This window comes from Monodelphis domestica, chromosome 8, assembly GCF_027887165.1.
Source record: "Monodelphis domestica isolate mMonDom1 chromosome 8, mMonDom1.pri, whole genome shotgun sequence".
In the NCBI taxonomy this organism is placed as follows: Eukaryota; Metazoa; Chordata; class Mammalia; order Didelphimorphia; family Didelphidae; genus Monodelphis; species Monodelphis domestica.
The window spans coordinates 180,581,813-180,606,857 of NC_077234.1; the positions used below are offsets into that span (position 1 = coordinate 180,581,813).

At 36.1% G+C, this 25,045-nt stretch overlaps 1 protein-coding gene across 1 annotated transcript in view; it reads right to left on the reverse strand.

Moving 5' to 3' along the window:
- The window catches only part of COL4A1 (collagen type IV alpha 1 chain), a 201,568-nt gene that overhangs the window by 8,617 nt on the left and 167,906 nt on the right, over positions 1-25,045 (reverse strand). Inside the window, exons 45-51 of the mRNA XM_056807802.1 lie at positions 22,588-22,660; positions 21,072-21,143; positions 19,693-19,821; positions 17,136-17,234; positions 12,864-13,076; positions 11,589-11,766; positions 2,236-2,350 (exon numbers count right to left, since the gene is read on the reverse strand). Coding sequence (XP_056663780.1) covers positions 2,236-2,350; positions 11,589-11,766; positions 12,864-13,076; positions 17,136-17,234; positions 19,693-19,821; positions 21,072-21,143; positions 22,588-22,660 — 879 coding nt within the window. The remainder of the gene's footprint in view (positions 1-2,235; positions 2,351-11,588; positions 11,767-12,863; positions 13,077-17,135; positions 17,235-19,692; positions 19,822-21,071; positions 21,144-22,587; positions 22,661-25,045) is intronic.

Below are 25,045 nucleotides of genomic sequence, written 5' to 3' on the forward strand. Positions count from 1 at the left end.
CATTAGATGAGGACAGCATTGTGTCCCCTCAAACAAATTGCAAGCTGGCACACTTCATAGGAATGGCTACTGCTGGTCTTGAAACTGTGAATGCCTGTAATACAGTAGGCTGCTGACAGATATATAGGCTTATTCTGATCTCTTGAACATCATTATCTCTATATGCTTTTGATTTTGGCAATCATGTTCAAGGCCTTTGTGTGAATGGGAAAAGGATAGGAGAGACCAAAAAAAAAAAAAAGAAATCCTTTCCTACATCTCTTTGCACCTCATCTATACTCACTGAGCTTATTTTTTTACATTGACACAGATTCCATTTACTTATTTATTGTGATACCAGAATAAAAATTCCAATATTTTATTCAAATGAATTTTTTTAATTTTATTTTTATTATCAGAATTCCTCCACAGTATTTTTTGGAACTTTTGTTTTCCTTCTTGCAAAAGTGAGCATTAACATTTTGAATTTATATATATATATATATATATATATATATATATATATATATGCTATGTTTTTGGAAAGGAGATATTAACTAAAAAATCCATGCTGCTTTATCCTGTAAAAATTCTAATTCTACTTCAGTTAATGCAGTGAACTCTTCTCTGTTCAACCTTGAAAAAATGCAAAGAGTACCATAATATTTAATTATTTAGTCAACTACTTAAAATATTGACAAAAAGCTAAAATAATTAGTAAAGACATTTTTTCTTTTTTTAAATTGTTACCTTCTTTCTTAGTATGAATTCTAAGACAAAAGAATAGCAAGTTCTAGGCAATTGGGGGTGCCCAACCTCACAGAGCTAGGAAGCATCTTAGGCTTCATTTGAACCTAGATGCTCCTGACTCCTGGCACTCTATCCATTGTGCTAGCTAGCTGTCCCCACTTCCTCTTTCATCCTGATAAAAGAGTGAGGCTCATTGGGATAATATAATTCCACAACCTATAAAATGTCACCATAATAGACAGAGCAGGAAGAGATGACTGCAAAGGACCCAAGATGAGAAAGGTATCTGTGGAGAAAGCAAATTGTTCCTCTCAACCTTTCAGAATGGAGGTTGGCTAATATCAGAGTAAACTTGGCCTGAAGAATTCAAGAACTTTATAGACTGAGATAAATGTGCTCTAGACTGAGACAAAAAGACTAAAAATGGGAGCAATTAAATAAGTAGGACCACAATAAAAATATTCTCCTAACTAAATAGTTAAAGTCCAATTTAAATTGCCCAAAGCAAGTCACTTAACCCTGTTTGTCTCAGTTTCTCATCTATAAAATGAGCTGGAGTAGGAAATGGCAAATTATTCTAGTATCTTTGCCAAGAAAATTCTAAAAGGGATCATAAAGAATAGAACATGACTAAAATGACTCAAGAACAATTTTTTAAAAAATGTGTGAAACACTATATGAAACAATGGGGAGGGGGGAAAAGAGTGTAGTATCCCCCCCCCAAAAAAAAAGAAAAAAGAGTTTCTTGAGAAGAGTATGCTTCCATATTAGTTTTTGTACCCCTGGTACCTAGCATTATGCCTGGCACATAATAGGTGATTAATAAAGGTTTGTTGAATGAGTCTGGAGACTTTGATATTATTAGTAATTAGAGAGAAAAGATAATCATTTCTAAAAGAAACTAGATCCAAAATAAACTTCACTGATGGGTCATCTCCTCAACTAGATGAACCAAAATTATCATTACTTTTAAAGTGCCTTTCCTCCTTCATTCAGACTTACTAATAAGCAGACTCACTAATATTATGTGATATACTAAAACTTAAACATCCCATATAGTCCTTTATCCTCATTCTCTCTGAAAAAAAAACAAAAACAAGCAGGTTTTAAATCTTTAAGAAAGCTTGTCATGTTGCTTCTGCTGAAAACAATTCAACTGAACAGATGAGGATTGCAATTGGAAGGTGTGTAAATGTTTTCTCCATTTTCCAGAAAGGTGTTAGAGCTGTCTACTCCCCTCTTGAACCTCAAAAAGTGAAATAAAAGTCTAAGCTTCTGTAGCCTCAAGATCCTAGCAAGCAAACAACCAGTGCCTTAATATAGAGTGGGGAAAAGCCTATAGTGCTTTGAGAAATATGAATGGGGGAATCATTTATTTTCACATTTGGAGCATTCATTGCCTAAAATCTTAGGGCAATAAAAACAGGATTGCTGTTGCTTTGAAAGGAAGAGCTCCTCAGGACACTAGTCCCCTGCTGGAAAGCTATGATTGTCTACACCACTTACCATAACAAAAGAATAGCCAATCCAAAGTGATGACCATCCATTAGGACACTGTGGTATTTGGATTGTTTGGCTGTGAACCGCCATCACCATGGCAGGAGCCTCACATACAGCACACCTGGGGAAATAAGGGACACACACATTTAGCACAGTTGATATGAACAGCATCCTGCCTATAAAAGTCCTCATTCATTTCAGAGTTGAATGAAAGTTCATGAGTCATCTAGTCCGACCCATATCCAAAGCATGAACAACTCATGTGGTCTATAATAAACAAGAAGTGGTTGTATTTTTCAAATCCACACTATTCAAAGTTTTAATTATGTAAAACATGGTAACTGCTGCCCAGCTTAAAGGAATTATGCAATGTGAATTTGAATAATGCGACTACTTGACTATGGAGGGGGTGAAAGAGGTAGATTAATTATTCATATTAATTGTGATGTAATTGTACTCACTGGAGGCCATCCAGCCTCCATTTAAAAACTTTCAGGGATGGAAGTTTCACCATCTCTCATTACTGGAAGTCTTTACTTACTGCTTATTGAATTATATTATGTTTATCATTGAATATATCACAGTTGCTTTTTTTTTTATATTTTATTTGATCATTCCCAAGCACTATTCATTAAAGACATAGATCATTTTCTTTTCCTCCCCCCCCCCATAACCGACGCGTAAATCCACTGGGCATTACATGTTTTCTTGCTTTGAACCCATTGCTATGTTGATAATATTTGCATTAGAGTGTTCATTTAGAGTCTCTCCTCTTTCATGTCCCCTCAACCGCTGTATTCAGGCACTTGCTTTTCCTCGGTGTTTCTACTCCCACAGTTTATCCTCTGCTTATGAATGGTGTTTTTTTTTTTCTCCTAGATCCCTGCAAATTGTTCAGGGACATTACACCGCCACTAATGGAGAAGTCCATTACGTTCGATTGTACCACAGTGTATCAGTCTCTGTGTACAATGTTCTCCTGGTTCTGCTCCTCTCGCTCTGCATCACTTCCTGGAGGTTGTTCCAGTCTCCATGGAACTCCTCCACTTTATTATTCCTTTTAGCACAATAGTATTCCATCACCAACATATACCACAGTTTGTTCAGCCATTCCCCAATTGATGGGCATCCCCTCGTTTTCCAGTTTTTGGCCACCACAAAGAGCGCAGCTATGAATACTTTTGTACAAGTCTTTTTGTCCATTATCTCTTTGGGGTACAGACCCAGCAGTGCTATGGCTGGATCAAAGGGTAGATATTCTTTTGTCGCCCTTTGGGCATAGTTCCAAATTGCCCTCCAGAATGGTTGGATCAGTTCACAGCTCCACCAGCAATGAATTAATGTCCCTACTTTGCCACATCCCCTCCAGCATTCATTACTTTCCTTTGCTTTTATGTTAGCCAATCTGCTAGGTGTGAGGTGATACCTCAGAGTTGTTTTTATTTGCATCTCTCTGATTATAAGAGATGTAGAACACTTCTTCATGTGCTTATTAATAGTTTTGATTTCTTTATCTGAGAACTGCCTATCCATGTCCCTTGCCCATTTATCAATTGGAGAATGGCTTGATTTTTTGTACAGTTGATTTAGCTCTTTATAAATTTGAGTAATTAAACCTTTGTCAGAGGTTTCTATGAAGATTTTTTCCCAATTTGTTGTTTCCCTTCTGATTTTAGTTACATTGGTTTTGTTTGTACAAAAGCTTTTTAATTTGATATAGTCAAAATTATTTATTTTACATTTTGTGATTCTTTCTATGTCTTGCTTGGTTTTAAAGTCTTTCCCCTCCCAAAGGTCTGACATGTATACTATTCTGTGTTTACCCAATTTACTTATGGTTTCTTTCTTTATGTTTAAGTCACTCACCCATTTTGAATTTATCTTGGTGTAGGGTGTGAGGTGTTGATCTATTCCTAGTCTCTTCCACACTGTCTTCCAATTTTCCCAGCAGTTTTTATTGAATAGTGGATTTTTGTCCCAAAAGCTGGGATCTTGGGGTTTATCGTGTACTGTCTTGCTGAGGTCGCTTTCCCCTAGTCTATTCCACTGATCTTCCTTTCTGTTTCTTAGCCAGTACCAAATTGTTTTGATGACTGCTGCTTTGTAATATAGTTTAAGGTCTGGGACTGCAAGGCCCCCATCATATGTGTTTTTTTCATTATTTCCCTGGATATCCTTGATCTTTTGTTGTTCCAAATGAATTTTGTTATGGTTTTTTCTAAATCAGTGAAGAAGTATTTTGGTAGTTCAATGAGTATGGCACTAAATAGATAAATAAGTTTGGGTAGGATGGTCATTTTTATTATATTGGCTCATCCTATCCATGAGCAGTTAATGTTTTCCAATTGCTCAAGTCTAGTTTTAGTTGTGTGGAGAGTGTTTTGTAGTTGTGTTCATATAGTTCCTGTGTTTGTCTCGGGAGGTAGATTCCTAGGTATTTTATTTTGTCTAAGGTGATTTTGAATGGGATTTCTAGTTCATCCCATTCATGTTCAAAGATATGATTGTCATTTGTGGACTCCCTGGCATTTTGATAGCCTTCCCTAATTCTAACCTTTTTTTCTTTGGCTCTACCTTTTAGTCCAGTGATTTACTTTGAATCAGTCCCCCTTGTCCCCTCCCTTGATGTTTCCCTTTTTAGTCCCTCCCTTTTTGTTCCCTCCCCCTCCCCCCTCTCTTTCCCTCCCTTTTTGTTTTCCCTCTCCCCCTCCCCCCCTTGGTTTTCCCTTCTCCCTACCCTTGTTGGGTAAGATAGAATTCAAGATCCCAATGGATCTGGATGTTTTTCCCTCTCGGAGTTGATTTCCCTGAGAGTAAGGTTTAAGTAAAAAACCCTCTCTTCCTCTCCTTCTTATAGGAGTTTTCTTCCCCTCCCCTTCCCATGTGAATCTTTGTGTGAGAAAGATTATTCTACTTGGTCTTTCTTTACTCCCTATTTATACATTACATTTTCCCCACATGTTAGTATACATAGATTGATAGAAATGTAGTCCTTATAGAAGAGAGTTTGAATAAAGGAAGAAGATAACATTTTTCTCCTTTCCCCTTTCCTTAATATTTACCTTTTCAGGTATTCCTTGCTCTTTGTTTTTTGGTATCAAACTTTCCACAGAGCTCTGGTCTTTTCTTTGCAAAAAGTTGGAAATCTTCTATTTTGTTGAATGCCCATACTTTCCCTTGGAAGTATATAGTCAGTTTTGCTGGGTAGCTGATTCTTGGTTGAAGACCCAGCTCTCTTGCCTTTCTGAAGATCATGTTCCATGCCTTACGATCATTCAGAATAGAACTTGAAAGGTCTTGTGTGACCCTGATTGGCATTTATATCTAAATTGTCTTTTTCTGGCTTCCTGTAGGATTTTTTCTTTTGTTTGAGAGCTTTGGAATTTGGCAATTACATTCCTGGGAGTTGTCTTTTGGGGGTTTAGTGTAGAAGGTGTTCTGTGAGCTCTGTCAGTGGCTGTATTGCCCCCTTGTTCTAGAATCTCTGGGCAATTTTCTTTGATTATATCTTGTATCACGATGTCGAGTTTGGTGTTTATTTCTGGCTTTTCTGGGAGTCCAATTATTCTTAAATTATCTCTTCTCCCTCTATTTTCCAGATCTGTCACCTTGTTGGTGAGATATTTTATGTTCTCTTCTAATTTCTTGGTATTTTGGCTTTGCTTTATTAATTCTTGCTCTTTTACATGATCGTTGTCTTCCAGTTGCCTGATTCTGGCCTTTAAAGCCTGGTTTTCCTTTTCAGTTTGGTCACACCGGTTTTGTAGATGCGTGAATTTCTTTTGCATTATTTCCCACTTTTCCTCCCAGAAGGCTTCCATCTTTTTGTTCATTTCTGATTCAAATTCTTCATGGGTTTGTGGAGAGTTTCCATTTCCTTTGGAAGGTTTCGGAGCATTTTCTTGTGTATCGTCTTCTATCTCCTCTGTATTTTGTATTTTGGCTCCATAGAATGTGTCCAAAGTTGCCCCTTTCTTCTTATTTTTCTTGTGATTTTGGGGCTTCTGTGCTTCTGTGGAGTTTGCCATCTCTGAATGTGGAGGATTAGCTTTTCTTATCTCTGTCTGGTGTTCAGAGGCTTTAGTCCTGGGCAGATTGTCCATTCTATGAGCTTTCCCTGAGTTGAACTGAGTATGCCTTAAGGCAGTGACTTTCACTGGAACTGGAATGGAAGGATCAGGCCAGGGGGTTACATTTGCCCCCAGCTCTCTCTGTTTCCCTGCTGTTTGGGTGCCCGCTCCACTGGGTCGGGTTGCTTTCCGGAAGTTGCCTTCAGAATAGCTGGCCCTAAGGCTGTCTTGCTGGCCCTGAGGGTTGCTGTTGTTTCAGAAGACCCTGCTCTCTGAGGGGGGAGGGGCTGCGGCTTCCCGGAGCCTTGGACTCTGCACTCCTACCCCTTAGGTCCGAGTGTTCTCGGGTTCTGGCTTTTGAGGGGGGCCATACCTTTTGATCCAGGTCCAGGTCCAGGAGGAGGATTCCTAGGGTCTATGCTGTTGATCGTTTTGAATTTTGGGGCCCTAGGAGCCTATAGTTTGAGATCGGTCGGGAAGGGTTTCCAGAGATCTGAACTTTAGCTTTCTCTAAGCCGCCATCTTGACTGGAAATGATCATCACAGTTGCTTTTAAAAATATATATCACTTACCTTTCAAAAACGAATTCAATTGTCTTTGGGCAAGTTATTATAAATAGATGTTTACACTTAAACCCAATGGTTTCTACAATCAGTCTTCAAGAGTGCTAGGGAAGAATATCTTAAACCTGAGCACCCTCCTGTGATAGAAGAAAATACCTTGATACTATCTAGGCTTCAATAAGAGTCTGATGAATTAATGATATAAAGATAAGGTCAAAAGGGGGGGGAGAAGATGAGAAAGAGAGAGACAGAGACAGAGACAGAGACAGAGAGACAGAGACAGAGACTAATTCTCAAGCCATAAGGGATTTAAGAAATTTCTGAAGTTCAAATTCCTGATCTACACATAGAAATAAATTTAAAAAAAAAACATATGTGGTCCTTAGGTTTGCTCAGATCCAAAATACTGTATTTATACTAAAATATTCTCTCACAAATGTGTTACATTTGTAAAGGTTGGTTTAAAAATGTTGTATTTGAAAAAAAATTAAATTCTGGCAGTGAAGTAATTGCATTCAAGTCACAAATTGAACAGAATGTTAACAATGCTGATAAATGAATATAAGTGCTGTTAATTATTATACCTAGTTGTGCTGGAACATTTGCATGAAAATGCATGAAGAGTAGGTGGAGAACTTAAATTAGTCATTTGATTTTCAGTGGACTTTTGTGTCTATGTGTATGTGCGATTTTCTATTTTATTCATACAAATGCAGATGAATTAAAAGGTTTCATTAAATAACCATTATTGAAGCTGGTCTTTATACAGCTACTGCCATCTGCTTGCCAAATAGAAAACAAGGATATGGAAGGAAAATGGTGCCTATATAAAATGTCTTCCTCAGAAATAAAGTTGTTTAGGGGGCAATTTTAGTCCACAAGTCAGACAGCTTGGGAAAGATTGTGAAAAAATAGAATTTTAGAACTAGAAAGGGATGTGCATAATAAGCATAGGCAATTCCAACCCCATGCAAACTGACAACTCATCTGTAAGTTATAATGTCAGAAGGCTGGTTGGAGGTACTTAAAAGCTAAGTGACTTCTCCATAGTCACTCAGATAATATGTATCAGAGACAGGATATGAACCCAGATTTTCCTCTCTCTGATGGTAGACTTCTTTCTAGCTATGATTCCATGCTGCCTTTTGGAAGGGATCTTACTCATATGGAACCACAACATTCCCCAGTTTAAAATTGTAATTAGGAAATATCACAAGAGAATAAAAATACTGTTGATATGTTTTTCTAAGCCAATAGAAGCCTATGGGAATCCTTTTGGAAGGCTTAGTGGCTCTTATTTCCATTTGAATTTGACTGATTTAATCCAGTCCCTTCCTTTTATACATAAGAAAAACAAGACTCAAAGATTATTTAATTCATCTAGGATAGAACTCAACTAGACTCATCTTTCCTTGATCTTTAGTTCAGAGCTATTTCCACTCAGCACCATTATTGTTGTTGTTATTCAGTCATCTCTACTTTGTCTGACTCTTTGTGACCCCATTCGGGATTTTCTTTTCAAAGATATTGGAATGGTTTGTCATTTCCTTCTCCAGTTCATTTGACAGATGAGGAAACTAAGGCAAACAGGGTCAAGTTACTCACCTAGGGTCATGGAGCTAATAAGTATCTGAGGCCAGATTTGAACTCAGGAAGATGAATCTTCCTGTCTTCAGGTTCAACACTCTGTATTTAACTTACCACCTTGCTACCCCCTTAACACCCTTTCATAGCTACTCATTTCCTGAAGATTTTCAATAAAGTAATACTCCACAGGGATCATGTCTGGTTACTTCAACTCCAAGCAAAAAATAAAGTAAAACTAAAAACATCATTTCAAGATTATCCTTCTTTTTTATGGAGAACTTTGAACTTCAAGTTGTGCTTTTGGATTCACAAAATGATCTTACAACTGTACAAAAGCTCTGAGTGATCTTTTTTAGAATAGAATCTCCTTGAGGGTAAGGACAGCTTCCCTTTTGCCTTCATATCCCAAGATCTTAGTACATAGTATGAGCTTAAGAAATATGAATAAGAAAGGATAGGATAAGATAGGATAGAATAGAGAGAGACAGAGAGAAAGAGAGAGAGAGAGAGAGAGAGAGAGAGAGAGAGAGAGAGAGAGAGAGAGAGAGAAAGAGAGAGAGAGAGAGAGAGAGAGAAAGAGAGAGAGAGAGAGAGAGAGAGAGAGAGAGAGAGAGAGAGAGAGAGAGAGAGAGAGAGAGAGAGAGAGAGAGAGAGAGAATCCAGGGATGATGTGAGCATCACTGAAAATGAATAAAAGACATCTTTAGGACAGATTCTCATCTCTGTATCTTTCCACAGGATCTAGCAGAGTTTGCTTTGTACAAAGGGTGTTTCATACATATTTTTTCATTGGTGCAGTTGAATTAACAACATACTTCTCTTTGAGAAGCCAAAATGAGATAAGGCATTTAAGAATTTCATCTTCTGGGGGCAGCTGGGTGGCTCAGTGGATTGAAAGCCAAGCCTAGAGACAGGAGGTCCTAGGTTCAAATCTAGCCTCAGACACTTCCCAGCTGTGTGACCCTGGGCAAGTCACTTGACCCCCATTGCCTAGCCTTTACCACTCTTCTGCCTTGGAGCCAATACAGTGTTTTAAGGTAAGGGTTTAAAAAAAAAAAGAATTTCATCTTCTTTGAATTTAAGAATTTTATCTTCTTTGGATAGAGGGACTTTAGTTCATAAAATTCCCACAACCTATTTTTAATCTATCATAACTAAGAATCCACTGGGGCCCTTATTAAGTAAATAATGCAAAGAGGGAGATAATAATAATAGCGTCCTGGGGTTAGACTTGGGTTCAAATTCAACCTCTGACCCCTCCTAGATGGCAAATCTTCAGTAAGTCAATTTCTAATGTGCTTCAAGCATTTCACTAGGAAAAATTATCTACTAAATCATTATTGAGCCATGAAGGGAGTTTGCACAATGGTATAGGGAGTTACTATGCTAGGAGTTCTCATTGCTGATAAATTAAGAGATCATGTATTTACATAATGATAACATGAATTCAATTACTATTGAAGAAAAAGAGCATTTAAATTTGTTTTAGGCTTGCTTCTAGTGAAAAAACAGTATTTCTGAATATGGGGAGCCTCTAGAACCAGGGTAGTAAGCAGATATTAGCTGACCTAAATGAATAGAATTAGAAAAATAAAACAAAAATATTTCATAGTTTGAGTTTCGTATTCTGCATTCTTCTATTTCCTCAGACTGAGAAAATTGATTCCTTCAAAATATAAGATGAGAAATGTAAAAAAACAAAGAACTAAGAAATATTCTATTATGTAATATATTTATGCCTATTATCTAGCAGAAAAAATCTTACAACCTATTTTACATGAATTTCATGTTTTACTGCAAAAATACCCCTTTTTTCTTTCCTTCCTACAATAAAGGGTCACTATAGCTTTCTTCATAAAGTGTAATCTCCCTCTGATTTGCCTTCAAAAATTTTATCAGTCTACTGACACCATAAATTGACCACATTCTAAAAGCAATAAAGAAATGTCAGGGAGGGAAGACCACCCTGCAAACAATAGTGCTCCTATGTCAACTGGAGATGCTATTTGATAATGACCCCAAGCTACATCTCTTTTACTCATTCTGAGTAGGTAACTTTAAATTAACCACTGATACTACATTATAATTTCCCCCAAGAAACTAATTATCACTTAGAAATTAAAAAAAGCCAAAGGTTAGCATTTTTTCCTTTCCTTCAACACTTCCTCATTGACTTTGACTTTCATTTCTTTGACATGAGAAAAGTACAACTTATTCATTTGTTGCTTGGACAAAGAAGTTTACAAGTTTTCTCTGAATTCTTACTGGTACTCAGGAATCAATATTTACTTTGAAGGAAAGAAAGAAGAAAAGATAAGAGGCCTTAGAAGCAGTCAGATTCAGATAGAATTTCAACCCTGGGAAACTATTGCAGATTCTGAAGCTTATTACCAAATACCACACTGTGTAATCATTTAATGTAGGAATGTAATGGGATCTCTTTGTGGAGATTTCTTGAAGGTATTTCAATTATAAATATATGACCAATAGGGCTGAAGTAGGCAGTATTCAAGCAATGCCTTTTTACTAGAGGAAGAAATTGACAGGAGACTCTAAAATGAAAGTTCCAGTCCAGAGCTTTGTCTCTGATTCAAGCCTGAATTCAAGAAACTGACTTCCTGAACAGAGGAATAGAGAAGAACTCCCAGATGAGGAAATTCCTTCTATCAGTCAAGGTAAGTACTTTCTCTAAAACTTATAGTCTTAAAGGTTGCATTTAATACTAAGAGGTTGAATGATTTCACCAAGATCATACAATCAGTATTGACAAAGAAGAGTTGAATTCAAGTTTTTCTGTCGCCAAAGCTGACATTCTCTTTGATATGCTTTAGCTGCCTAAAGGAAGGAAGGAAGGGAGGGAGGGAGAAAGGGAGGAAGAGAGAAAGGAATGAAGGGAGGGAGGGAGGAAGGGAGGAAGGGAGGGAGGAAGGATGGAAAGGGTTCTGGCCAAAGTGATTTGAGTCAACTTTCACATAATGTAATTTTCATAACCAAAATCCAACACTAAGTTCTAACATATCTAACAATCCCTATAGCACATTTTTGACTTTTGTAAATAAAAGTTCTATCTTGTCCCAATCCCGAAATAGATCTGCACCTTCACCTTTTTGAAACTGAATCATCAAATGTTCTACATACCTGCTAATAAATGGCCTAATGTTGTCACCGGAAATGGGTGCCATTGACATTGGCATAGGCTCAGGAGTAGACAACCAATAAGAGTAGTCATTTCTTGATGCAAAGTTGCAAACATTATTAATATTGCAGAAAAGGAAGGGCATGGTACTGAATTTGCGTAGACAACTTCCAGCTGTACCTAAATGGGGGATGAAAAACAATGGAGGTTTTTTAAAAAAGCAGAAAACAAATGGCTAAGCTTGCCTATTTTAAACTCCACAGTGAAAAGACTCATATAGTTGAAAAAAAAGGATCAGTTGTCCTAAATGAAGATTCTTGAGGAAAAAATCAAGTTTTGCGGTATTTTTTTTCTCAGTCTTTTTTTAGTCTTGGTTTCTGAACAGGCTACACTTTTATTTTACATTTTTAATAAAGTAGTTGGAAAACTGTAATTTGCACTTTATAAATATGACCTACTCTCATAATGAGGGAAAGTAGTTTTGACTCTTTTTCAATAATTATTCCAATATTGATATACAAAATGGCAAGATAATCATAGTTCACCAAGTTGTGAAGATCAAATGAGTTAACGTTTGTAAAATACTTTTAAGTATTATACAGATGCTAGTTATTATCATTAATCATAGGACCATTAATTTAGAGCTTGAAGGGACCTTAAGTCTCTGTGATTAAGACCAATCCCCTCATTTTACAGATAAGAAAACTGAAGTTGTAAGAATTTAAGTGACTTGCTCAGGATCGCATAGCTCATCACTGTCTCAGACAAGATTCAAAATCTGGTCTTCCTGGTTCCATATCCATCACTCTATCCAGTGAACCACTTAAGGACTTCTTACGATATTAATCATAAACGTGGCAAATGCCACATTTATGCTGACATTCTGTTGTATTAGTCAGCAAAGTTCCATGAAGAACTTTTTTTTTTGCCTTTTTTAGGAACTTTTCTTATACACAATTTTTAGCTCAGTATTTTTAGCTTAGTATTTCAGACTTATCTCAAACATAGATGAGAGTAACCTGCCATCTCTATATCTATCTGTTTATCTCTGTAAAATCTTTGTAGGCAGTAGCCAATAAAGAATTCTTTAATAATAGATAGCATCTGTTTAATCACGTTCTAGTCACACTCTTCTTAAACGTTTGAAGTGGCCTTATTCAAAAGACCTCCAAACCCATAAGTAAAAGGAAGTTGCATACTAGAAAAATAATTTAAAGTTTTTTTGAACTAAATTGCTTTTTAATTTGGGGAATTTCTAATGCCTATTAATGTCTTACCCAAGTCCTGGCCATGAGCTCGTTCATTCCCCTGTACATAGAGCAAGGAATAGCCATTGTAGATTATTTTGGTCCCAGGGGGACATGGTGGATCATCTGTAGTTTGACTATGCCTAGTAACAAGGAATCCATGATCGACAGAAGGAGTACCCGGAGGACCCATTGAACCTGGCAACCCCTCTGGACCTGGTGGACCAGTAAGACCTCTTGGCCCTGTAGGACAGAACAACAACAACAATAAAAATCATTCAGTTTTCCTTTCCTTGGCTTTGGCCCAACACCTATGAAAGAGACACTTAACTAAGTTATCCAACATGTCTCTAACACTTGGTTTGTACTCTTTAATAGATTGTAAAGAGCCAGCTACAATCTTCATTTAGCTCTCCTCCCCACAATGTTTTATTTTTCCTTTTAAAATACCCTCCTTAAGCTATTTTTATTGGACCATCTGATACTTCAGCCACCATTCTCTACAAAGCTGAATTCTTGTATTTCATCCAAGGGGTCTTGTTTCTGAGTACCAAAAGTGTCTCTTTTTGGTCAAGGAAAAAAGAGGCAGTGTTGTAATGGAATGAGCCCTAGACATGGGTACGTGTGTCCTGACTGTGCCCTGTACTAACCAAGAAACTTGAGCAAGTGGTTTTTGCCTCTCTGAAACTGAGCTTACTCTTCTGTAAAATAGTTAATATCAACCACACCAACTACCACAGGTTTGTTAGAAGGAAAATATTTTGTAAACTGTAAAGCAATGTGGGAAACTGAGAAGTATCAAAGCACAGAAGAGAGAAAAATATACTGGTCTTGGTATCAAACTTGGAATCAGAAAACCTGAGTATCATTGCCAGATCTGCCATTTACATGGTCAGATCATTTAATCTCTAAGTCAGATTCAGTTTTCTCATTTACAAAATGGAAGTAACAATACTTGCCCTATCCACTTTTCAAAGTGGCTTGTCATCTGTAAAACACTATATAAATGGGAGTTATTATTTAGGTAAATTTGCCATCTACTTCCTGATCTCATCCCCCTCCAGGAACTTCTTGCCTGAATTATCCCTTCCCTCTCTTGAATCATTATTAAGTCTCTTTATATGGGATTCTTCTCTGGCCAAATGCATCATTAAAACACACACACACACACACACACACACACACACACACACACACACACACACACACACTTTTCCTCAATTCTATGATCTCCTAACCTACCATCCTCTCGCCTTCCTTTTAGCAATTAGTTTTTCCAAAGAAGTGTTTCTATTTCATTACTGCCTAAATCTTCCTTAATTCTTGCAATTGGGCTTCTGCCCTCTCCAAGTTACTATGGCTATTTTCAAACTTCTTACTCAGAAATATCCAAAAGCTCTTTTCACACTTCATTTTCCTTTGACAATGTTGATTGATGCTTAAAATCTCTGCTCTGTCTTTCATTATCCTCTTACCATGCTGGCTGCCCTTTTTCCAACTACTTTACCTCATTCCTCAGGTAGACATTGCCTAAAACTCTTTTCTTTGATATACACTTTTACTGAGATCTCAAATTGGTAAAAGATGTCAACTATCACTTTCAAGTAACTGCCAAATGAATCCCTCCATCTGAGTACTTTCACCCAAGTTTCAGTCCTATATCTCCAGCTGATCACTGAACATTAAAACCTGGATATCTTATTGGCACTTCAGCTGTACAAAACTCAACTCAGATTCCACCCAGTGATTTTTTCTCCTCATTACTTTCCCATTGTTTCCAATGGCGCCATGATTCCCCCTGTCCCATTTCCCTTTCTTTGCAAAATTAATTATTTGTAGAAATCTTATAATTTATATATATATATATATATATATATATATATATTTAATGTCTTCCATACTGATCACCTTCTTTCCATTCCTATCATCACTATCAAAGTCAAGGCCTTAATTATCTCTCAATTAGATCAACCCAAATAGTCAAGCTCCCTGCTTCTAGACTTCCCCATCCTAATTCACCTTATATTGCAATGGGATATTAATCTAAAATGTCCTAGAATATAGCTTTGATCTTGTCACTCATCATTCAACAATCTTTAATGGTTCTTCATTGTTTACAGAATAAAGCCCAAATTCATCAAAATATACCTTAGTCCGACTACATTTCTATCCTTATCTCCTACACCTCCTCTACACATTACCTCCATTCCAGCCAAACTGAAGCATTCTTCATATTTTGCCCTACTTATTCTTTTGTGAACGATTTTGCCTAATCCCAGCATATTCTCCCCTCACAGCCTACTTGTCAAACTCCTATCCACTCATCGAGAACTTGGGTCCTCACCACAAGATATGATTTCATTCTCTTCTCAGCATCAACAGCCATTTATTTGTACCTCTTTGTAGCATTTGTCATATGCTGTTTGGAATTTGAGTTATGTGTCCTTTTTTATTGCCCAGGTACATTTTAATCTCCTTAAGGCCAGGGACAAAATCCTATTCACTTTCATACACAGATAGTATAGCATCGGTAGTCTAAGACCTCACTAAAGAGCTGTTGAGTTGAATTAGTTTCCTCTCTGGCATGGCCCCCATTGAAGACAGAGTAATAGGATAACTCTAGGAAAGCTGTTGCTATTATCACCTTTAACACTTGGACCTCAACTAAATTTTTTGACAGAAGTCTTCCAGGTGATAACCTTCAAAGTTAGTTTTTGCTTTTGTTCTCTATCTAATTTAAGATCAATAAGTATTAAGGTCCCTTTCTTTGTATTCCCACCAGCATGGTATAATTCAGGGTTATTTCTGTTCCCTTAAGAATTCACATCATGTTTCTAAAATGATATAAACTGACATTTCAGCTAATTATAACATTAATATGCATGTTTCTTTGCTTTACCCTTTTTTATAACTGAAAGACTTTTTATAATAAGGAAAATTTACTGGGAGTATAGAATTCTAGCTATGCTCTTCCCTTATAGGGAATTTGTAGTGGGCCATCACAATCTGTCTCTCCATACTGTGCCCTCCTCCTCAAATATAAAATACTTATGCATTTAAAAATTTCATAGAAACTAAGAACCCTTTTTAAAGACTTTCTGCTTTAAAAAAAAACCCTTACCTTCCATCATAGAATTAATACTATGTTTCAATTTTAAGGCTGAGGAGCAGTAAGGGCAATAGGAGGGGGTAAATGACTTGCCCAGGGTCACACAGCTAGGAAGTACCAGAGGCCAGATTTGAACACAAGACCTGGCTCTCTATCCACTCAGCCACCTAATTGCCACCATATAAACCTATTACTACCTTCCTAATGGGTGGCTAGATAGCACAGTGGATAGAGTGCCAGGCCTAGAGTCAGGAAGACTTATTTTCCTGAGTTCAAATATGGCCTTAGATACTTGCATAGCTATGTGAGCTTGGACAAGTCACTTACATTCATCTGTCTCAGTTTCTTCATCTGTAAAATGAGCTGGAGAAGTTAATAACAAACCACTCTAGTATTTCTGCTAAGAAAACCCCAAATGGGGTCACAAGGAGTCAGATCTGACTAAAATAACTCAACAACTTTTCTAAGACACTTTTTTGAATTATTCATTTAAGTTCTTTCAACTAAATATTTTTAACTTTATTTTCTTAAGTTCTGGCATATGCTGAAACAGAAATTAACTGAAATATAGTGTGCTGCAAGTGGAAGTAAATGGAAAGAGATCTTAAGATTTATTGATCTTAAGTTAGATAGAGAACACAAACAAAAGCTAATTTTGGAGGTTATCATCTAGCAGACTTCTGTGGGGAGAAAAACAAAACCAAACATCAAGGTCCTCTCTAGATGCTTTAATCCTCCTTGACCCTCCTTGCCATCTTGGAGAAACTTCCACTCTAAGACCCTCCTCTTCTGATTGGTGACTCTATCCCTACTGCCACAATTTTAGGAGGGGTCTCAACCATGTTTCACATTACTGACACACGTATTCTATTTCCAGATTCTTTGTTCTTGCCCTCCTGGAGAAATCTCTATTCTGAAGTCTTTTTCTCTTAATGAGTGATTCCTTTCCAAGAACCCCATATATTTCCTTCTCCTCTCCTGCCCTCCAGGTCCCCTTTATTTACAGTCTTCCCCCATCAGAATATAAGCTACATGACAGTGGGGATTTTTTTGCTTACTTGTCTTTGTATCATTGGCCCATAGCATAGTGGCTGGCATTAAATAGTTAATAAATGTTATTTTGCTCTATCAACCTATATATACTGTTCTATCACCTTTGCAACTAAAACTTTGTAATATACCAATATACCTACCTGGAGGACCAAAAGGCCCCTGTTCTCCTTTTTGTCCAGGTGCACCATCAAAACCTGGGATGCCAGGTGGTCCAGGAGTACCCACAGATCCTGTTACACCTATATCAAGGGGAAAAAATAAGCACATCATTAAGTCACTTATCTTTCCTTGGCTGAAGTCGTATTGATCATTGTTCCATTCCCCTTTCCCAAATCTCTGCCCTTTTCAGGTGTCCGGTATAAGGTAAAAATTGAGTTTAATTTCCATTTACCAGTTTTCCTTTCTTAATAGAATATTTGCCCCAACCAGAGTCAAACAACAGCAACACACATCATCATCAACAATAATAGCTAGCATTTAAAGTTTATAAAGCTCTTTACATATTTCATTTCATATTTATTTATTTGTTTCATACAGAGTTCTTTCACACAACAAAGCAGGGTCATTCTGAGGAACCAGGCTACTACAAGTTGAGGTTTGAAAGATTTCTGGAAATTATTGACATTCCATTTTTTTACAAAATGGTGCACTGAAGGTTTGATTGTTCTTCCCCTGGTACATAAGAGAAAGGGGTGAACACAGGCAGACTCCTTGCTGACCAAGCACTCCCTCTCTTGAAAGAAAAGGACACTCAGGGCACCCAGGTAGCACAGTGGATAGAGTGTCAAGACCTTAAGCCACATTACAACTCTTCTGTCTTAGAATCAATACTCAGTATCAATTCCAAAACAGAAGGTAAGAGTTTTAAATAAATATTTTTTAAAAGAAAGGGAACTGGAATTTGAAACCTAAAGTCCAATTCTCAAAAGCAAAAGAGTTATAGAAGAAGCCTTCAACCTAAATTCTAATGAAAATTGGCCCGTGTACCTTTGTGCACATATCAAATGCTATAGACTGATATTGCTTAGCCTAAAAGGTGAGACAAACATAGGTGGAGTTCAGCGTATGACTGTTGCTTTCTACCATCTCTACTCCTCATTAGAAGGGCATTTTTTAACCTGTAGGCCATCTGATAAAATACTGCATGCTTGCCAAGAGCATTAATGAGTAGTAGAAGGGCTAATAAAAGGAGCCCAATATTCTGAAGCAGAAGATAACTAAATTTAAATCCTGCCTCTGACAGTAGTAATGGTGAAACAAAGGCATGTTTCTTCATCTGTTAAATGAGGATAACAATGCCTATAATGGGTAGTTGTGAGGTTCAGATAAGGTGCATGCAAAGTGCTTTGCAAATCTTAAAGTGCTGTACAAATGTCAGTGGTAATTATTAGCCCTGACTCCAAACTTTGTGCCTACTATTTTACTGAAATATCCTCCCAGAAAACCATGAACAAGCTTTTGGTGAAGACTAAAAATGTGCACAATCCAGGTTCCCATTGATGACTGTACATTGTTGGAAAGAAGATCTCCTTGTTGGATTTCTCCACATGGAGCCATACCAAATTATGGTGCTTCTGGGGCTTAATATTTTGATAATCAGGTTATCAAATAGAACAAAAAGATCCATGATCTACCTATTCCAGGGTTTCTAAAAAGGGAAAAATACACAGGGGAGAGGGAGAGCTTCTTTTAATCAAGGATTTTCACTATAGCTTAGATTTTAGGGTATATCACTCACTTACTCAGTCAATAAGCATTTATTAAGCTCCTATGTGTCATGCACTATGTTTAAGTGCTGGAGATACAAAAGAAGACCCCTCAAAAGCAGTGCCCAAGTATTTGAAAAAATTAAAAGGTCCTCAAGTGTATTTATATCTTATTCTTCCATTGTTTTTCATGTGTACCTTAAATAGGACAATATTTATTAAGAGGTAACTTAGAAGTTGGTTTTCATTAAAGCTATCTTTAAAGTAAAATTTCTTAATCTTTGTTTCTTTTCAGAGACTAAGAAAGTACAGATTAATGACTCCCTCCCCAAGATTCCTTAACTCTGTCTTCTTTCCATTTTTGCTTTCTAGCTCTACATTAAATGTTGTCTTCTCTCATGAAAATGTAAATTCCTCAGAGTAGGGACCATTTTTGTTGTAATTTTATTCACCGTGCTTAAACAGCGCCTAACATGTAGCAAGTACTTAAATGCTAAATCACTCTTTCTTTCCTTCTTTCTTTTTTTCTTTATTCCCTTTTCATTTACTTTGATTATTATTAACATGTGAAATATATCTCTGAGAAGAGATGGAGGAAAGGGTAGCATAAACTGAGTGTAAAGTCATAAGGAACAAAACTTAGGTACTGTTATCAAGACATTATGACTTCTAGAAAATATTTCAAGAATGATAGCTCCATCTATGAACAATTGGGTTACAGATTTAAATAATTCATTTTTCTTCTTTTTCTGATTAAAAGATGACTGGTTTGATTGGCTTCCTCTTTCCTGCAGTTTGGTTTTAGGACTACCTTGGAAAATTTTGGTTGGTTTTAATAGAAATTTAAATTTGCAAAGAAAATTTATATCTAATTGGTCATTTTGACAATGCACAGAAGCTTTGATTTGATAGGTATTGGCCAACCAAAAACATGCAGAGGATGCACATATACCACCAATCTCCCCCACTCAGCCACACACAAATCTCTTACCTTGTTGCCCCTTAGGGCCTGGAGGGCCTGGAAGACCTTTAAGCCCTGCTGGCCCCTCTGGGCCAGGAATACCTGGATCTCCTTTGATTATGCTGTAAGGACCTGGGGGACCAGGTGGTCCTTGAAGACCTGGTAGAATTAACAGTACAAATGAGAAACGTTCAGCTATGGAGTCAATTTACAAAATAAACAGGTTAAAAGTAAATAGTGTTATTTTTTCAACATAAATTTGCCTAGAATTTAAATATTAAATCTATATATTCTTCTTCATTTTTATCCCTATTTTTGAGCTTCAAATCCAACAAGCTCTGGAAAGAATTTTAAGGTAACCTAGTCCAAGCTCCCACAAATAAAAGAATTTCTCCTATTATACCTTTGAAAAGTGGTCATTTGGCTTCTATTTAAACACTTCCAGTAGTGAAAAGCAAATTTATAAGGCAACCCATTCCATATCTGTACAGCTCTAATTGTTACAAAGTTTTCACTGTATTAATTCAAAGTTTCCTTTCCATCTTTGCTTAAGCTCTTCCTAGGTTTGCTTATTATAGCTACAAAGATTATCTCATCCTTCTTCTATATGTCACTCATCAGGATAATTAAAGATATCTATTGTAAACCTTCTCAAGTCTTCACTTCTTTAGACTAAATATCTCCAATTCCTTTATCTATTCCTCATGAAAGCTTCTAGATTATTCACCATTCCTGTTGCCTTCCTCAAAATAGCTCTAATTTGCCTATACCCTTTCTAAAATTTTGGTGCTCAAAATTCAATACAATGTGCTGGGGAACTATTATCTCTCTTAATTTGGATATGATAGTTTTTTCTTAATTCAGCCTAAGTTTGAAGTTTAGCATCTTTTAGTAGCTGTGTCATACTGATGACCTGAAGTCAACTAAAATTAAGTCATTTTCTTTTGAAATTTTCATGTGCTTGTGCAGATGATTTTCTAAACATAAATATTAAACTTTACATGTATAACTTCTTAATTTTATCTTGTTAATTTTGGACCAGAAGTCTAGCCTTATCAATCTTTTAACCTTGATTATGTCTTATTAGCCAATCCCCATAACTTTTTATCAGTTGCAAATTTGACAAATATTTCTTCAAGGACTCTTTCAAATTATTTATAAAAATGCTGAACAGCACAGATCCAGAAATAGAATCCTACCACATACCACATGGAGATCTGCTGATCATGCCTTTATAACAGCTTTATAACTGTTGTTCCCCAGTAATTTCTTTCATTTGTGCTTTATTTTCCCACTTAAATATAAATTCTCTAATAGGAATAGCCCATATCTGCAATTTCCTTTGTAGTGCTTCACAATGCTCAAGACAGAGCCTTAATAAATGTTGGACTTACAACAACTGTCCTTACCTTTTGAACCAGGGAGCCCCTGATCTCCTTGATCTCCCTTGAGTCCCTGGATTCCAGGAAAACCCTTGGCACCTGGAGAACAAAAAGAAAATATTAAAGTACAAAAAAAGTCTTTTCCTTCTAATTTTCCTACATGAAATGATAATCCTTTCCACTCCGCTGCTTCATCATGGTATGTGGGTGACCTTAGGCCATCAAAGGCTATGTAAAGAGGCTACAAGTTCTATCATATATGAAAGACTTCAGATATATATTCCTGGTATCAGGACGTGCCTGTTGGTTGAGGCCAGCCATAGCTAATTTGTGAGAGTATGACAACATAGTTTTAATGGCAGAAGGGACCTGAGAGGTCATCAAATTTTGCTTGGTTATATCATGGATGATGAAAGCCAAAAACCCTTGAAAGGCTAGCCCAACCTCGTTTCTAAAAGATAGAACCAAGATTTGAACTTAAGCCTTTTAACTTCAAGTCCAATATTCTTTATTGTTATTATTCATCCTTCCTTTTTGAAGGCCAGTGACATCATGGATGATGTCTGCATTTGTGCATGAATTATATTTAAGTGAGGCAAATTGAGCAAATACATCAGCCTCACTCTCCTTCCAGAATCAACAAAGTCCAGTGGCAAGATTTATATTATACCTTAGGCTGGCTATCAAGCTAGGATGAATTCCTTAACTATAAATTATAATAAAGACCATAAATAATAATAAATAATGCTACTAATAACATGAATAAATAACAATTAATGGTACTTGTGCCCTTGAGCAACTAGGTGACACAAAAGATAGAATGGGCTTGAAGTCAGGAAGATTCATCTTCTTGAGATCAAATATAACCTTACACACTTACTAGCTGTGTGATTCTGGGCAAGTCATTTAACCTTATTTGCCTCAGTTTCCTCATCTGTTAAGTGAGCTAGAAAAGAAAGTAGCAAACTACTCTAGTATCTTTGCCATGAAAACCCAGATACAACTGAAATGACTAAACAACATCTGTGCCCTGAATTTCTGCAAATAAATTTCTGGATTTTATCTATTTTAAAATATGTTTGATTTATGAAACATTGGCAATTCATTTTTGAACACATGTGGTATGAACATTGTCTAGAATGCTGTTTAATTTTTAAGACTGTAAGGAAAGTTTAGTGCACATATTTATTATGTTGTTACTTTTTTAATCTTCATAAAACAAAAGAAAGACTATTATGAACTCTTTAGCTTCCACAATAAGCCATTGTTAATTATAGTCAGAATGCATACTTATTTTTAAAAGATAATATGACTCAAATATGTTTTAGTCTAAAAGAAACATGTATGGCCCTGATTGTGAGCAAAGAAATATGACAGCCTCTGGCTACCACAACACCTTTGGCTTAACATATATAAATAAATAAAACAAAATTCTACTACAAGACATTCAGTTCTTATGCTATAGATATGTAGGTGCTATTTATTGTGAATTTTATTATAATTGGAAAAATTTGTACACATTGAAATGGAATTTGGCTCTTACCTTGAAATCCTGGAACACCTGGAGGTCCCATATCACCCTTAGAACCAGTGATTCCTGGTGTACCACCAATACCCTTAGGGGGGAAAATGGAAGAAGTCATTAGAAAAACATTACTTGTCAAGGTCACAAACTATTATAAGGGATTATTTTATTTAACTTTGATACCCCTGCAATCAAATCCTCTCATTTTATATAGATGAGAAACTGAAAGTCAGGACTCTAGAACCATTACTTTTTCAACCATGGCACGTTCTCTCTTTTTCTTTTCTTTTCTCTTCTTTTTTTTTTTAAACACTCTTTACCTTCTGTCCTAATATCAATTCTAAGACAGAAGAATGGCAAGGGCTAGGCAGTCAGGGTAAGTGATTTCCCACTCCCCCAGCTAGAAAGGGTCTAAAGTCTTATTTGAACTCCAGACCTGGTGCTCTATCCACCATGATACATCGTTGCCCCATTCCACTTTCCTTTTTTAAAATGCAGATAACATTTTCTGCACTATTTCACAATGTATGCTATGGAAAGCAAATGAGAGAATGTAATGATTATGTGTCTTATGATTATTAAGCTCATTATTTATCATTTTCTTGGATGATAGTAGAAGAATGATAACATAACACTGGGTACCAAAATTAGAATTAAGCATGTGGATGATCTGATAGGCTCATATTTTATGTTTATATTATATGTTTGTTTTTATGCCTTTTCTTTCCTTTTAAATGGCAAGTTCCTTCAAGACAGAGACCAAGTTTTATACCTCTTTTTACACTCAGCACACAACACAAGGCTAAACACTCGGCAAAATCTCTTGATGATGACAACATTTAAGGCAGTGGGGTTATAATCTCTCTTAGGAAAGTTTTCTCTCAAATTTCAAATTTAGTATTGTCTCTAAAACTGTTTCAAATATTATGTGAAAAGCACTGTTTTGGAAGAGATAAGAAAAAGAGTGATGTAAAATGGGGTTTCTTCTTTTTTTAATGAATATCATGAATTTTAAAAAACTGTCATACTTTCTAGCTATATTTCAATATATATTCTATTTCCAGGTCATAGATAATAACATATGAAAAAAATATATTGCATCTTACACAGATTTGTTCTCTACTTTGCCTTTATAGAAAAATGCCAAAACAAAAATAATATGCAGAAAGATTTCTTAATATTCTTTGGCAGGCTCTAGAGGATGGTAATTATATTTGTATGTTACAGAGAGAAGAAAATCAGGAATATATGAATAACTGACAAATTACACACACTTACATCATTGGGCAACTGTAATACAACAATAACCAACTTGAAAATATATTCACATATATTGCAATCTCACAATACATATTCAATATATAGTGAAAATATATAAGCTTTATAATAACAGGAATGAATTTAAAGTGGTTATTGCAAGTGCTGAAAGCCAAAGCTGTTGAAATGCCCAAATTATTCATAAGTCTTTTATCTAGTACTGATTCATTGGGAAAATGCCAACATTTTTTGAGTGAGTAGTACATGAAGATTAGGAATTCTTATTCAATAATTCAACAGACGCCCTTGGGAAAGTATTCTGATGACATTGAATCTCAAATTTACTATTGACAAACTAAGGTTAATAATGCTTTGTGTTTTCTTACTAAATTGCAACTTGCTCATAGTTTTATATACAAGTCTTACTCCAAAAAGTCTCATTATAGTGTGGACAAGAAAATATATTCTTGAAAGCTATGCCAGCGAGACACAAGTTCTGGAAGGTTCAAAGAAGTTGTAAGATGGCGATCCCAAGACTATGTCTGCAGTACAAATAATTGCTTAAGTATAGAAAAACTTATTACCTATAGATTGGATAATAAGTAGTCAGTTCTTTGTTCATAGCATGCAAATAATAAAGCATGAATATGAAGCATGAAGCAAAAATAAAAATCTAAATGAAACTAAATAAATCAAATTTTCCTTTTAGTCTCTATAACATTTACATATGGTTGATGGATGTGTGAGAATATGTACAATCCTACATATTATCTTCAAGCCAATAGTTATACAACTCATTAAGTCATGGATTTGAATATGCTATCAACCCTTTTCCCCCACAACTACCACCTTGAGCAAATTTGATTTATCCAAGTGTCTGAGTACTACATATGCCCCCTCCCTTTGAAAGGAAGTCTATTGTTATAAAAGCCTAATTGGGATATACAGTATTTAGTGATTTGTATATCAGTGAATACAAAAATTCTACTGCTTGTTATGTGTTGCCCCTGAGGCCTTTTCATGGGAAGCTTTGATCATGTCAAGTCAGATTTTAGTCTTTCTTTTCTCCTACATACAGACCTGTCAACCCATAATAGGAAATAATTAGAAAAGATCAGTTTTACAGAATTAGTTCTTTACATATCTTGTATGTCTGAAGTTATTTCCATGTTGTCTCCCTCATTAAAATATGGGTAGGAACTATATTTTTATATTAATT